At 39.5% G+C, this 15,866-nt stretch overlaps 3 protein-coding genes across 4 annotated transcripts in view; 2 read left to right on the forward strand and 1 right to left on the reverse strand.

Moving 5' to 3' along the window:
• The window catches only part of LOC139938552 (malectin-like), a 61,295-nt gene that overhangs the window by 26,545 nt on the left and 18,884 nt on the right, over window positions 1–15,866 (reverse strand). The window lies entirely within an intron of this gene.
• On the forward strand, window positions 1,912–5,659 carry LOC139938549 (uncharacterized). The gene is made up of 2 exons (XM_071934119.1): window positions 1,912–2,070; window positions 2,441–5,659. Exon 2 carries the CDS (start codon window positions 2,470–2,472, stop codon window positions 4,453–4,455), a length of 1,986 nt encoding a protein of 661 aa, XP_071790220.1. The 5' UTR covers window positions 1,912–2,070; window positions 2,441–2,469; the 3' UTR covers window positions 4,456–5,659.
• LOC139938550 (uncharacterized) lies at window positions 7,173–10,188 on the forward strand. The gene is made up of 2 exons (XM_071934121.1): window positions 7,173–7,267; window positions 7,639–10,188. Exon 2 carries the CDS (start codon window positions 7,659–7,661, stop codon window positions 9,633–9,635), a length of 1,977 nt encoding a protein of 658 aa, XP_071790222.1. The 5' UTR covers window positions 7,173–7,267; window positions 7,639–7,658; the 3' UTR covers window positions 9,636–10,188.

The raw sequence follows: 15,866 nt of genomic DNA on the forward strand, positions 1-15,866 counted from the left end.
CCTGAGGCAACTTCTTAGGGCCTTCTCGCAAGAGGCAACTTGAAGGCAACCAACTTACTTGGAAGCAGCCAACTGCAGTGCATGCTACAGGACCACTTTGGTAGCGCAGGAGTAGTCTCACGATCCGTAAGAATAAGATGTGAAAACTAAAACATGAATGAAATCTCATCTTGAAGATTGCCTGGAAGTGGTCGCCTGTAATTTGCAAAAGCATGCTCCACAACGATGCATTTTTGAAAATGTATTGGTCTTGTCTTTCGCATGCATTATATACATATACATGTATTTAACGACCCTGGCTGCTCAAAACAGACACATCAATGTGTAGATTCAGACCATCAGTCAGTCCTTAAATACAATGCACGAGTGTGCAAAATCAGACTGCATGTCTAGCCTGGGAGGGTAGCACAATAAGCAATGGAAAATAAATTAAACAAAAATCAAGTCAATGAAGAAAAAAAACTTCAATGCCTTGGTCAATGCTACAATTGTATGATACTGTAGTGGGTACAGTCAATGATCTCGACAAAGCACAAAGCACCCACAACAACTTCTGTGGGAGCTTTATTTTCAATGAATGTTAAAGGCCAGGCCTGATACTTCACGGAGGCAACGAAGGCGATTGCCTCCGTGTCCCCTGGTCATTGCCTTAGTGCCCTTGAAATGCTCCAGTACAAATTTGCAATTTCATCATACAATGTAGGGTGCCCTTTACCAAGAAGAAAATGCCTACATGTAGGTGCCCTTGCCGTTTCAAAAACGAAGCATAAAGCCCTGAAAGCCAAAATATCGTCAAGCACTGCCAGGAAAGCAAGTTGTACTGTGTAAATGTTGAATGCAGTCAACAGTTTTTGGAATGTTTTCTCATCGACATGCTTGACTGATTGGGGGAGTGAGGGCAGTCCTGGCAGTAGGGTGGGCACTGAAGGGTGTAACACGGAACTATGAAAAGGAGGGTGCACCAACTAAACAAACTCCTAAACCAACCAATGATAAATGCTACGTATTCAAAAATACTCAGTCTCTTATCAGCCTCTTGAAAACATACATTTCCAGACGATTAAGCTTTCAGAGTTTTGGTGGGAATAGAATATGCTGAGTTCCCTTGATGGGAAAATTATCTATAGCAAACTAAACAACAAACAAACAAGTAAACAAGCCTACAAACAACAAACCCTTTTTATTTTACTATCACTACATCAGCAATATTCTAGACGACAAAACTGTCTAATTACTTACAGACAAAAAGTGTTGGACATAAAGTGTACAATAAGTGCATTTATAAATTCCTTGATTTTATATTCTTGATGGCACCATGCAGCATGAGATCATTTGTATTTCACAATAAATGTTTATCAATCGTAAAAAAAAAAAATATCTGACAACAGAAAGATTTTGTTTGGTTTATAGTAATGTAACAACGCACAATGAGTTGTCAGTAGTCACTTATCCATGAAAATACTAATGGAAACCCAACACAAAAACACATTGTACTTTGTACACTCACTTGTAAAACAGTTGTCATGGTTATGGGTTACGCCGACATCTAAATATTTTTTTGTATATTTTGAGGAAGTGTGGTTTATACGCCGCGCGGTTTATAATCCGAAAAATTACGGTACTATAAATACAGGCCTGGAATGTCATCTTTGAGAGGGCAAGGCCCTTTTCATTTTGTAAAAGGCACTTCCATTCCAGTGGAAAAAGTATACGGGAACCTTTTATTTAAAAGGAGCACCAAGGCTAAGACTAGAGAGCAATAGATGCTATGGCCTCCACAGCCCTTCCAGGTCTGTGGACACGATAGGCGTAATTGTATTGTACATTATACTACACTTGACAGTGACATCATTGGATCTATAAATAGAAAGGGGAATTTTCTTTCAGGGAGTGATGAGCAATAATGCCAACTACAGTGTACATGGTACTGATGGACTAGTGCATCACACAGCACAGACCCAGCACTAACAGTGTACCGTAAGCCAAGACAGAAGTCACAGCTTTTGGGTAAAAACTGATGAAGAAAGACCTCCAACAACACCAAGAAATTGTTTGAAACCTTACACAATCGTAAGTACTTGTTAGTCCATGAACTGTAGGGACAATTATTTAGACTGAGGTCAAATAGTTTGCATGTGATTGTTGGCAAAGGTTCTTTTTTCTTGTTTTGACCCAGGGATGCTTAAAGCACTCAATATTCAAACTATAATAACTGCCTGGCAAGCTGTTTCACAATTAAATGTGTAACTATTGAGAAGATCATAGAGTAAGGACAGAGGTGAGAAGATGAACAATGCAAAATTATGTACAAAATGTGTAAGAACATGGTTCCAGCACCTTGTCTTTTGTGCAAGTATAATCAAATCAGCTGAAGTCATTTAACACATTGAAAAGTACAATATGAGTAGATTACTAAGAATTAAAAATTTTGCACCAACAGGGAAAGATCGTAACAAGCTTAAGTCAAAGATGGCTGCCAGTATCACAGTCCATTCATTGCTTGATAAGATCAGTAAGGATCATCTAGAATGTCCAATATGCACCAATCGCTTCATCAATCCAACAATGCTAGATTGTCTACACAGCTTCTGCTTCACATGCCTCAAGGAGCTTCACCAACAAGATCCTAACAACTCCATCCTACTGTGTCCCCTGTGCAGAAAGAAAACAACACTAGAAGACAACAAGGTTGACAGTCTACCTAAGAACTTTAAACTCAATGCCCTGGTGGATGAGTTTACTGTTCAGGAGCAACTCATGGAGGGTCATGGGTCAGAGGTCAAATGTCAAGCTTGTAAAAAAAATCATACAGCTGTTTCCAGATGTATTGACTGCGAACATTTTATTTGTCAAGAATGTCAACAAGCACATCAGCAATTGGCTATTTTGGAATCACATAAAATCTACACACTTGCTCAACTGCAATCAGGTGTTGTAACCTATCGCAGTAAAATCAGGGAGTACATTCCAAAGTGTGGCAAGCACAGTGATCAGACTCTCAACATCTACTGCAACACATGCCAGAAGTTAGAATGCACAACATGTACTGTTCTTGATCATGGAAATCCAAAGCATGACCTTATTGGCATACCTGAGGCTTTAGACAAATGCAAACAGGAAGTCGCAGAGCTGGTTGCAAAAGCTGAGAAGTGCAAGGTGGATATTAAAACTGCCATGGAACAAGCCAGTGAGTCTCGCAAGAAACTGGAATCTTCATATGCTGAAACCAATATGAAAATCTCCAAGAAGGCTGCCAAGGAGAGAGCAAAGATCACCAAAGAGGAAAAGCAGCTGAAGCAAGAGGCAGAGAGTGTTTACAAAGACAGAGTCCAGACATTTGAAACTGTAGAGGCAACCAACACAAAAGAAGTGACCCAGGTAGAGCACAAGCTGGATGAAGTGAATCAGTTCATGACCCAAGCAAGCTCTCATGAGATTCTGGATTTCAAGCTGAAACTTATAAACAATCTTGATGAACTTACTAAGATACAAGGTGAGATTGTGTCTGACAGGCTTTCCTTTCTTGAGTTTGAAGAAGGTGAAAGGTCAGTGGGAAGACTGGTGCTGGAAGATGATCAACAAGCTAAAGCAGAGGCTCAGGCCAAGGAACATGAAACAATCCATACAAAACAAGAGTGGAATCTGAAGGAAAGTTACAGTCAATTTGGCTTCACAAAGTTAAAAAATGCAAGGTCTGTTACAGCTTTCTCAGATAATGAATTAGTAGTATTAGATATAGGACACAATGCATTGTTTGCATTAAAACCCCAATTAGCAGCAAACAAATCACAATCTACTCACTGCCCACAAAGATTAAATGTCAAAGGTCTTTCTGAACCAACAGCACTCACTGTGAACAATAATGATCTCCTGTATGTGATTGACAATCTAGAAGTCAAGGTTTTTAACAGGAAATATATGCCCCTCTATCAGTTCCAACTAAGTGTAAGAGACTTCTCCCCATCATGCCTTGCAGTGGATGAAAACAATCTCATAGCAGTGGGTTATTCACAATGGCGGCACATCTCACTCTACAACCCTTATGGATCACTCATCAGAACATTCTCTACTCCAGTACAGGTAGACTATTTGACTTCATACAAGAAGAGGATAATCTACAGCAGTCGAAGTGATAAACATTTACACTCAGTTGATTATAAGGGTGGAAAGGTGTTCTCAGTAGATACTGATCAGTCTGAAATATCCTTTGGTGTGTGCTGTGATAAAGATGGAAGTATCTTTGTTGCTCAATTCCATAGAGGAGCCAGGAGAATATGTCAGTACAGTCCTGATGGCAAGTACATTGGATGTGTCATTGAGGCTTGTGGTTATGCCTATGACATTACATTCACACCACCTGGCAATATTGTAGTAGCAGCAGACAAATCAGTAAACATCTTCCAAGTTGTTTCCCGGTACAACAGTAAGACCTCACCTTGTAACATGCTAAAGTGAACAAACCAAAACAACTAAAACAATAGTATCATAGCATGCACATTACCCTAGTTCACGTACATTGTAGCTTTGGTTTTACTGGAAGTGAACACTGTAGATGTACCTTGTTTTTGATTTAGCAGAGAATCTGGACAAACAATTTCCTAATCCTGAATACAACCTTGAAGAGCATCCACAATCTGAAATGTCTGAAGCCAAAGGCAAAGGAGGCAATATGGCATGATGTACATTACGTTGTTTCAGAACAAATAGGTTGTAAATCTCCGAAATTACTGTTTACGTGAAACGGTTGTGAAAATGTTTTTAAAAAATCAATGGAGGTTGAAGGAACACGTTGCCTTGGATCGGACGAGTTGGTCTATAAAAAGCGTTTGTAACTGTTTGTTATAAAATGCATTTGGTTGGAAAGATGTTTTAAAGGTAGAATACAATGATCCACACAAATTTGCCTCGAAATTGCGTGGTTTTCCTTTTACTTTGCGAACTAACACGGTCGGCCATTTATGGGAGTCAAAAAGAGTTATTGCCTGTTATTAATTTATTCACACTTTGCAGATTGTTATGTACTTTTATAACACACCTCTTGCTTGTTCTCTTTTCTGGTTGGCTGAAACACGGTCACGTGCATGAGATTTACGCCACCAGGAACTAGACTCGCATTGAGACACTGTGTGTGTACGCTTTGCAGGAAATAGTTCCATGAGTGGGCCATAGACTTATAACTTTTGACTGGTTACAGCGCCCTCTCCTGACATGAACCATGGACTAGCAACTAAAAAGTTTCTTTCTTATTTCACAGTTTTGACCCAAGGTGTTATAAAACAAATTATGGACTGGCACATTATGGACTGGCCTAATTCAGTTAATAGTGTACATCTATTCCCCCTCGGGCCTGTGAGTGACCAGAGGAGGGACCTATTTCCCTCAACCTTCAGCCTTAGGAAATAGGTCCCCTGGAGGAATAGACATGCAACATTTACCTCATTGCCAGTCAACAAGTGTTCAATAACATGTGAATGGCTTATAATGTACAATATAGTTAAACATGCACTAAAAGGCATGGTTGTTCAATAAGGTCACATTCATATTCATAGTTATTTTTTATTTTTAATGCCTGTAAATATGAATCAGAATGTACTAAAACTACTGTTTAAATAAACTGATGATTATTGTAAATTTTCTTTTACTACTATTTTTATATTAAAATATTCTATTTTGCTTGTACAATAAATTGTGACTAAAACACAATTCATCTCTATCATCTGCTCTCACAGACCTGTTCACTTTGAAAAGGGTAAGGGCACCAAGGCATTTCTCCTTGGTAAGGGCACCATTAGCCAGGAGAAATTTTAGGTCATGCACAGTGTGGGATGTACTTTGTGTATGAAAAGCCCGGCTCGTATATTGTACTTCCTGCGAATGTGAAGCGAATTTTGACGTCGCAAGCCGTTTTTATGTTTTCATATTATTATGTTTCGCGTTGAGCAGGCGTTTCGCAGGCAACTTACCCGTTGTGAATTTGTGACGTCAAAATTTGCATCACATTCGCATCCACAGGACGTACATGTACATGTATGAACGGGGCTTTATACCACAGAATACTGTGAAAGGGTTAGGGATAGTGCAAGCTGCGCACAGGTGTGCAGAAAGTTGTGCAGGTGGAAATGTCACGCATCACGGTGAGGCAATCTGGCACGTCTTACGACCTTGTCGCACGAGGCAACTTTTACAGGCATCTATAGATGGAGACCAAGGACAAAACAGACAAGGGAAAGTAAAAGGTCTTCACAGGGGAATTCTAAAGACTGGGCCCGTGCTCTACACAAGGACATTTTTGTGTAAAGGAAAGAACAAAAGCACGCTCTTGAAAACATACATTTCCAGACGATTAAGCTTTCAGAGTTTTGGTGGGAATAGAATATGCTGAGTTCCCTTGATGGGAAAATTATCTATAGCAAACTAAACAACAAACAAACAAGTAAACAAGCCTACAAACAACAAACCATTTTTATTTTACTATCACTACATCAGCAATATTCTAGACCACAAAACTGTCTAATTACTTACAGACAAAAAGTGTTGGACATAAAGTCTACAATAAGTGCATTTATAAATTCCTTGATTTTATATTCTTGATGGCACCATGCAGCATGAGATCATTTGTATTTCACAATAAATGTTTATTAATCGTAAAAAAAAAATAATATCTGACAACAGAAAGATTTTGTTTGGTTTATAGTAATGTAACAATGCACAATGAGTTGTCAGTAGTCACTTATCCATGAAAACACTAATGGAAACCCAACACAAACACACATTGTACTTTGTACACTCACTTGTAAAACAGTTGCAATGGTTATGGGTTACTATAAATACAGGAATGTCATCTTTGAGAGGGCAAGGCCCTTTTCATTTTGTAAAAGGCACTTCCATTCCAGTGGAAAAAGTATACGGGAACCTTTTATTTAAAAGGGGCACCAAGGCTAAGACTAGAGAGCAATAGATGCTATGGCCTCCACAGCCCTTCCAGGTCTGTGGACACGATAGGCGTAATTGTATTGTACATTATACTACACTTGACAGTGACATCATTGGATCTATAAATAGAAAGGGGAATTTTCTTTCAGGGAGTGATGAGCAATAATGCCAACTACAGTGTACATGGTACTGATGGACTAGTGCATCACACAGCACAGACCCAGCACTAACAGTGTACCGTAAGCCAAGACAGAAGTCACAGCTTTTGAAGGGAAAACTGATGAGGAAAGACCTCCAACAACACCCAGAAATTGCTTGAAACCTTAATACAATCGTAAGTACTCGTTAGTTCATGAACTGTAGGGACAATTATTTAAACTGAGGTCAAATAGTTTGCATGTGATTGTTGGCAAAGGTTCTTTTTTCTTGTTTTAACCCAGGGATGCTAAAGCACTCAATATTCAAACTATAATAACTGCCTGGCAAGCTGTTTCACAATTAAATGTGTAACTATTGAGAAGATCATAGAGTAAGGACAGAGGTGAGAAGATGAACAATGCAAAATTACGTACAAAATGTGTAAGAACATGGTTCCAGCACCTTGGCTTTTGCGCAAGTACAATCACCTGAAATCATAACACATTGAAAGATACAATATGAGTAGATTACTAACAGTATAGTTAACTGATATTTTTGCACCAACAGGGGAAGATCGTAACAAGCTCATGTCAAAGATGGCTGCCAGTATCACAATTACTTCAGTGCTTGATAAGATCAGTAAGGATCATCTAGAATGTCCAATATGCACCAATCGCTTCATCAATCCAACAATGCTAGATTGTCTACACAGCTTCTGCTTCACATGCCTCAAGGAGCTTCAACAACAAGATCCTAACAACTCCATCCTACTGTGTCCTCTGTGCAGAAAGAAAACGACACTAGAAGACAACAAGGTTGACAGTCTACCTAAGGACTTTAAACTCAATGCCCTGGTGGATGAGTTTACTGTCCAGGAACAACTCATGGAGGGTCATGGGTCAGAGGTCAAATGTCAAGCCTGTGAACATGGTGAACAAGATCGAACGGCTGTTTCCAGATGTATTGACTGCAAACATTTTATTTGTCAAGAATGTCAACAAGCACATCAGCAATTGGCTATTTTGAAATCACATAAAATCTACTCACTTGCTCAACTGCAATCAGGTGTAGTAACCTACCGCAGTAAAATCAGGGAGTACATTCCAAAGTGTGGCAAGCACAGTGATCAGACTCTGAACATCTACTGCAACACATGCCAGAATTTAGAATGCACAACTTGTACCATTCTTGATCATGGCAATCCAAAACATGACCTTATTGGTATACCTGAGGCTTTAGACAAATGCAAACAGGAAGTCGCAGAGCTGGTTGCAAAAGCTGAGAAGTGCAAGGCTGATATTCAAACTGCTATGGAACAAGCTAGTGAGTCTCGCAAGAAACTGGAATCTTCATATGCTGAAACCAATATGAAAATCTCCCAGAAGGCTGCCAAGGAGAGAGCAAAGATCACCGAAGAGGAAAAACAGCTGAAGCAAGAGGCAGAGAGTGTTTACAAAGACAGAGTCCAGACATTTGAAACTGCAGAGGCAACCAACACAAAAGAAGTGACCCGGGTAGAGCACAAGCTGGATGAAGTGAATCAGTTCATGACCCAAGCAAGCTCTCATGAGATTCTGGATTTCAAGCTGAAACTTATAAACAATCTTGATGAACTAACTAAGATACAGGGTGAGATTGTGTCTGACAGGCTTTCCTTTCTTGAGTTTGAAGAAGGTGAAAGGTCAGTGGGAAGACTGGTGCTGGAAGATGAGCAACAAGCTAAAGCAGAGGCTCAGGCCAAGGAACATGAAACAATCCATACAAAACAGGAGTGGAATCTGAAGGAAAGTTTCAGTGAATTTGGCTCCACAAAGTTAAAAAATGCATGGTCTGTTACAGCTTTCTCAGATAATGAGTTAGTAGTATTAGATACAGAACACAATGCATTGTTTGCATTAAAACCCAAATTAGCAGCAAACAAATCACAATCTACTCACTGCCCACAAAGATTAAATGTCAAAGGTCTTACTAAACCAACAGCACTCACTGTGGACAATAAAGATCACCTGTATGTGATTGACAATCTAGAAGTCAAGGTCTTTAACAGGGAATATAAGCCCTGTCATCAGTTCCAACTAGATGTAAGAGACATCCCCCCATCATGCCTTGCAGTGGATGAAATCAATCTCATAGCAGTGGGTTATTCAGAAGGGCAGAAGATCTCACTCTACAACCCTGATGGATCACTCATCAGAACATTCTCTACTCCAGTAGAAGTAGACTATTTGACTTTATACAAGGAGAGGATTATCTTCAGCAGTACAGATGATACACATTTACACTCAGTTGATTATAAGGGTGGAAAGGTGTTCTCAGTAGATACTGATCAGTCTGAATTATCCTTTGGTTTGTGCTGTGATAAAGATGGAAGTATCTTTGTTGCACAATTTAATGGGAAAACAAGAAACAATGGAATATGTCAATACAGTCCTGATGGCAAGTACATTGGATGTGTCATTGAGGATTGTGGTGATGCCTATGACATCACATTCACACCATCTGGCAATATTGTAGTAGTAGCAAAAACATCAGTAAACATCTTCCAAGTTGTTTCCCCAGTATAGTAAGACCTCACCTTGTAACATGCTAAAGTGAATGAACCAAAACAACTGAACCAATAATATCATAGCATGCACATTGGGATGGATAAATAAAAACTAGCAATTACTTATCAAGTTAAAGGTTCAGCATTAGCAAGAAGACTGAAAAGTAAAAGATCAGGCATGAACATTTTGCTCGCTGGATTACCTTTAACTTACATGTATAGACATATACATAAAAACAACATTTTACTAATATAATGTAGCAACTAGAGATTGCGAGTTTGTGAACAAACTCAAGGTGTTCGGTTTCCGGGAGTAAAAGCCTGGATTAAAAAACAAATATTACACCTTGCTTTGTTCTCAAGATTTGTAATAAATGATTCAAATTGCAAAAACTGTCAAAACAACATGATTACGTCATCTAGTAAAAGTGTATGTTTGGTGACGTCATCGGTAATATTTGTTTTAAACCAGACCTTTGCCAGACTTGTATGTTGTGATGGTAAAGCATCAAAGGATGTATATTTCAACCTAAAAGGCAATAAACAACGCCCTTTTAACTCATTTCAGTCACTTCCGGTTTAAACAGATCAAAAGGTCAACGAAAGTTCACCAACATATCCATTTCTGTAAAGTACTTAAAGCCCTTTCATATGATGTATAGATTGTCAAAATAGCTTATGTAGTTTAGGTTATATGAACTTAGGAAATATTGACGACTGTAGAAAAGACTGTAAGGGGCATGTATGTTTTAACCGCCTTGAACGAAGACTATTCTTCATGAAGCTTTTTTGCGCTCTATTATGGATGATCACTGCTGCACCGCTAATACACTACACGTTGTGTGTATGCCTACGTGCAATGTTTATGCACATACTGTACCAATGGGGATTTACGTTGTTCTTTAGACGTGAATTTTGAAATTTTCAACCTCTCTTTTGAGCCGGAAGGCAACATCAAAATGGGGTCATGTCTGTGGGGCGTTTACGGATGTAGGGACCGCCCCCTTGTAAGATAAAACTATAAGTAGTTTATTTTCACCCCCCTAAAAATTTAAGAGCCTTCACACTAATCCACCAGTTTATCAACAGCCTAATGCTGGACCCCCCAGTGAGGAACAGCAGATAGGGGAGTGATGTGGTTTTGTGTGTGGCCCACACCCAGTCATATTCTGGATGACTGTGAGTGAGGCAACACAATAAAATTACAAACACTCCATAACTGGCTGTTTCATCCTTGTTTTCAGGTATGTGGATTTCTGTTATACTTTAATTAAAAGTTCACATTACATAGCTCAGTTAAGCATCATTTTAGTCATTTTAATCTAATAGTAAAAGAGATACTTCTATTCAAAGTTGTTCCAAGACTTTCACTTAGGTCCATTGTTTTAAGCCCTATAGGTTTTGCTAAAAAGGTGTTCTATAAAGTCCCATTGAGTAATAGTTTTCTAAAGTTAATGGTTTGTTCCCTATTGATATTTTGATTAATTGATTTGGGTATATGAAACCCCATAGATGATTGAATTAGGCTAAACTTGTGTTCATTGACTTTTCCATTTACTTGCAATTGGTGAGGAAAAGTCATGATAGTTTGTAGATTATACACTTTGGTAGTACCCATTGACTAAAACCTACATAGGGGTATAGCTAGGGCACACTTTGAGTCCACCCGCATTGGGTAATGCACAGGCTGCACAAGGGCTAGATATAGTCTGAGTGGCACCACAACAGATGGTTGGGTAATCAGTGCTATGCCCTAAGGCTATGGTCAGGGTAGGCCAGAGAGGTTTTCATAGGGTATGTTCAGACAGCGTACTAACTTAGACCCGAACCGGTCTAACTTTTACGAGCAGCGGGGGGTGGTCGTAAAAATAAAAACCCATTGCGTTCAGACAGCACAGAGTTAAACCCGATCCGGTTTATCTTCGGTTTTAAGAGGTCAAAGTAGACGCGACCCCGTTGCTCTAACATCCGGTTTTATTCATCAGATTCACGCACCGAGTATGCCGAGATCCCCATGCCCTGGATGATCAGACAGGGCATAATTATTGGATACAAATGGCTCAATCGAACGCGGTAACAGTTTTACCGTTGGGAGGATATGGGCACTTAAAACAAACATGAACACGACTCGAAATTATTTTTTTAAACAAACAAAATACTGATACAAACCGCCGAGAAAACTCACCAAAATATTGTCCATATTCCATGAAACAGAACACGTTTCATTTTTGTGTTTTGTTTTATACCACTGTTTCCAACTTAATAAATACTTTTAGTTTGTACTTGCGATCTCTCAAAAGCTGGTGCCGCGATTTTTATTCCGATTCGTTCATAAACACAACTACACACGTGCAAGTTACGTAAATACATGTACTTTGCAGTATTTTCCCAACTTCCCAACAACGTGGTGATATTGCTGGCGTAGGGAATTTCCCCTACACACAGCCTCGCGCCCACTGCAGTTCATTCTCCTAGATTGAAAGTACAGCACGCTAGTAACGGTGACGGCAATAGAAAGGCACATCCACGGGATCGGTGATGGTAACTATGGGATATCAGAGAGTGATCACTATGGGATGGCAGCGCTGTGCATGTGAGAAGCATTACAAAGTATGCTTCTTCGCTGCGCTCGTAGTATACGCATGGAAAACAGTTTCAATTTATTGTAGGACACTCAACAAAAAAAGCTTGGAAAATAACATTTTGTTTCGGAATTTAATAAATCTCGGGCGTGGGCCTGTGTTAAACTGCATACACCGATCGAGAGGGTTTCGCCAACTCGGTAAGCGGCAAGAAAGTAATATAAATACTCGGTGCTTTTCAGCATCAGAGGCAACAGAAACCGTGTACAAGCACTCCGGTTCCCGGGCGTGTGCATTGAACCACACAATGGTCGTCCGTTGTGAGTTAAAACCGGATGTCATTCTGTCCACACGCAGTGTTAAAAGATAAACCCGAACCGGTTTAGACTTAGACCGCCTCGCTGGACGGTTTAAGTTTTGGGGTTTAAACCCGATCCGGTCTAACTTTATTTGCGTTCACACGCACAAAAGTTGAACCCGAACCGGTCTAAGTGGACTTAGACCAACTTTAGTACGGCGTGTGAACGACCTCTATAGGAACAGGCTGGCCAAGGACAAGTGGGTTTTCTTATGTTTTTCTTAATCTATCCAATTCTTTGTTTTTCTTTAGTCAACCACCTTATGTTTTTCTTTGTGTCGGTTTATGACCAACAGTAGCAAAACTGAGAGTGTTTACATGATATATGCTGCAGAGCTTGTGTGAATGATTGTTTTATCACAACAAGTGGAGTCAAGTTGTTTTGACTTACATTTAAAGGGGTTTCCCCAAACTGTCTTGTAGATTAGTGTTTTAAGTTGTAGATAGATTTTGTATTGGGTTTAAGTTGTTATAATGTAGTTATTAGTCATATTCTGGATGACTGTGAGTGAGGCAACACAATAAAATTACGAACACTCCATAACTGGCTGTTTCATCCTTATTTTCAGACCCCTCCCGCCCCTTCACCTGGGCCCAGGTCTACACGGAGTTTTCAATGACGATTCAGATGATGTTTCGATTGTAAGAATCCCTCATGTAGATCAAAAGTTATGATTTTTTGAATTAATAAACTTTGAAAATTCATAACTCAAGAATTGATGACGTCATCATGACGTAACTCACACGGTTTCTTCTCCTAATAAATCGCTAACTATGTGTGAAGTTTCAAGTTCATACGAGTTTTGAAAAGGCGCTTTTGTTAGCGGACAAGGGACGCTGAGAAGAAGAAGAAGAAACAAAAATAAGAGGTGTTTCGGGCTGTTGGCCCGAACACCTAATAACTTGTATTTTTACAAGCTACTGCATGAGGAGCTTGAGATTTTACTTGAACACTGTTTCAGCTACATCTGGAGTTTTCCAAAACCTGTTCTTTATTAGTGTTCCTTGCTACTTGGTTACATTAATTTTATATTTCCCATTTTGCTCCTACAATAAAAGACTAAACACAATCCATCTCTATCATCTGTATCATCTGTATCATCTGGTGATGTATTTCTCACAGCCTTGTTTGATTCAGTTTTGAAAAGGGCAAGGGCACCAAGCCATTTTCTCCTTGGTAAAGGGCAGCCGTATCATTAGCAAGGAGAAATCTAAGGTCATACACAGTACATGTAAACTGCACCAATAAAGTATCTAAACACTTACAAATGTCAGATATATCAGCACCTGAAATAGTATGCACAAAATGAATTAATTGTTCCGATGCACAGTTATGCACATTTTTATACCTCTTTTGTTGCTCTGTGATGTTTTTTGGTGGATTTATAGGTACTTGAGTGGCTTAAGGTCGAGTTTCAAAAGTTGCAAAAGGATTCAACTTAAGCAAGAGCGAAGTACTGTGACGAACATGGTTAGCATTATTTTTGCCCACTTTTTATAAATGATTTGTTTGTTGTGGCTTAGATAAATCAATTGTGATGAACATCAGCATTAATTATCAATAATATAGGGGTCAGAAATGGAGCCGTAAATCAATATGGTTTAAAGCCAGATTCCCTGATAGGGTAAGACAGGGAAAGGTGTTTCAAGATAGCATGATGAGAAGACGTGTTCTCTGCCATTCAGGACAGTGATGGCGGGCACACTTATGTATTTAGGACTACAGGAGATCAGCAGTCACAGTTTTTAAGATAAAAACAGAGAGAACCTTTAATTAAGCAGTAAAGTTAGACGTCAGAGGAGCTACTGCAATAAATTTCATGGTTAAGTAAACAGAACAAATGTGTTGATTTGTCTTCATTATTTTGTCTGTTAGTGATGCTTGTGCGAGTTCCCTTCTTGAATTTGGGTGAATAGGGGCTTTTGCAACTTTTGAAATTTTACCTTAAGCCATTCAAGTGCTCATACCTGTACATTCGCCAAACAACATCGTAGCGCAACACAATAGGTGTCAAAACCGCAGAAGATAACTGTAGATCAAACTTATTAATTTGTTGGCACACACTATTTCAGGTTTCACAATATTTCAGCGTAATGAGAAGACGTGTTCCTTGCTGTTCAGGACTGTGATGGCGGACACACTTATGTATTGAGGACTATCTTCAGGATATCAGCAGTCACAGTTTTAAAGATAAAAACAGGGAGAACCTTTAAGCAGTGAAGTTAGAAGTTGGAGGAGCTACTGCAATAAATTTCATGGTTAAGTAAACAGAACAAATGTGTTGCTTTTGTCTTTATTATTTTGTCTGTTTGTGATGCTTGTGCGAGTTCCCTTCTTGAATTGGGGTGAATAGGGGCTTTTGCAACTTTTGAAATTTGACCTTAAGCCACTCAAGTGCCCATACCTGTACATCCGCCAAACAACATCGTAGCGCAACACAATAGGTGTCAAAACCGCAGAAGATAACTGTAGATCAAACTTATTAATTTGTTGGCACACACTATTTCAGGTTTCAACAAATCTGACCATTTGTAAGTGTTTAGATACTTTATTGCCGCAGGTTATGTACTTTCTGTACATAAAGCCCGGCTCATACTTACTGCGAATGGGAAGCGAATTTTGACGTCACAGGCTGTTTTCGCAGCCAATGTTTTGCAGGAGTTGAGCACAAATCAACTGACACAAATTACTTGTTGCAAACTTGTGATGTCAAAATTTGCATCGCGTTCGCATTCGCAGGATGTATGAACCGGGCTGGGCATTATATAGCCTTAAGATACAGAATACTGTGAAACGGTTTAGAATAGTGCAAGCTGCGCACAGGTGCAGAAAGTTGTGCAGGTGGAAATGTCACACATCACGGTGATGTGTGATGAGCGTGTCCATCCGCACCCCAATAACACACCTGAGGGTGGGCGGGGGGGGGGGGGGTTGCTTTTAGCCAATCTGCCACATGTCTTGGGGCTTTGTTGCCTGAGGCAACTTCTTAGGGCCTTCTTGCAAAAGGGAACTTGGAGGCAACCAACTTACTTGGAAGCAACCAACTGCAGTGCATACTACAGGACCACTTTGGTAGCGCAGGAGTAGTCTCACGATCCGTAAGAATAAGATGTGAAAACTAAAACATGAATGAAATCTCATCTTGAAGATTGCCTGGAAGTGGTCGCCTGTAATTTGCAAAAGCATGCTCCACAACGATGCATTTTTGAGAATGTATTGGTCTTGTCTTTCGCATGCATTATATATATATATACATGTATTTAACGACCCTGGCTGCTCAAAACAGACGCATTCAAGGTGTAGATTCAG

This window comes from Asterias amurensis, chromosome 6 (genome assembly GCF_032118995.1).
Source record: "Asterias amurensis chromosome 6, ASM3211899v1".
Lineage (NCBI taxonomy): Eukaryota > Metazoa > Echinodermata > Asteroidea > Forcipulatida > Asteriidae > Asterias > Asterias amurensis.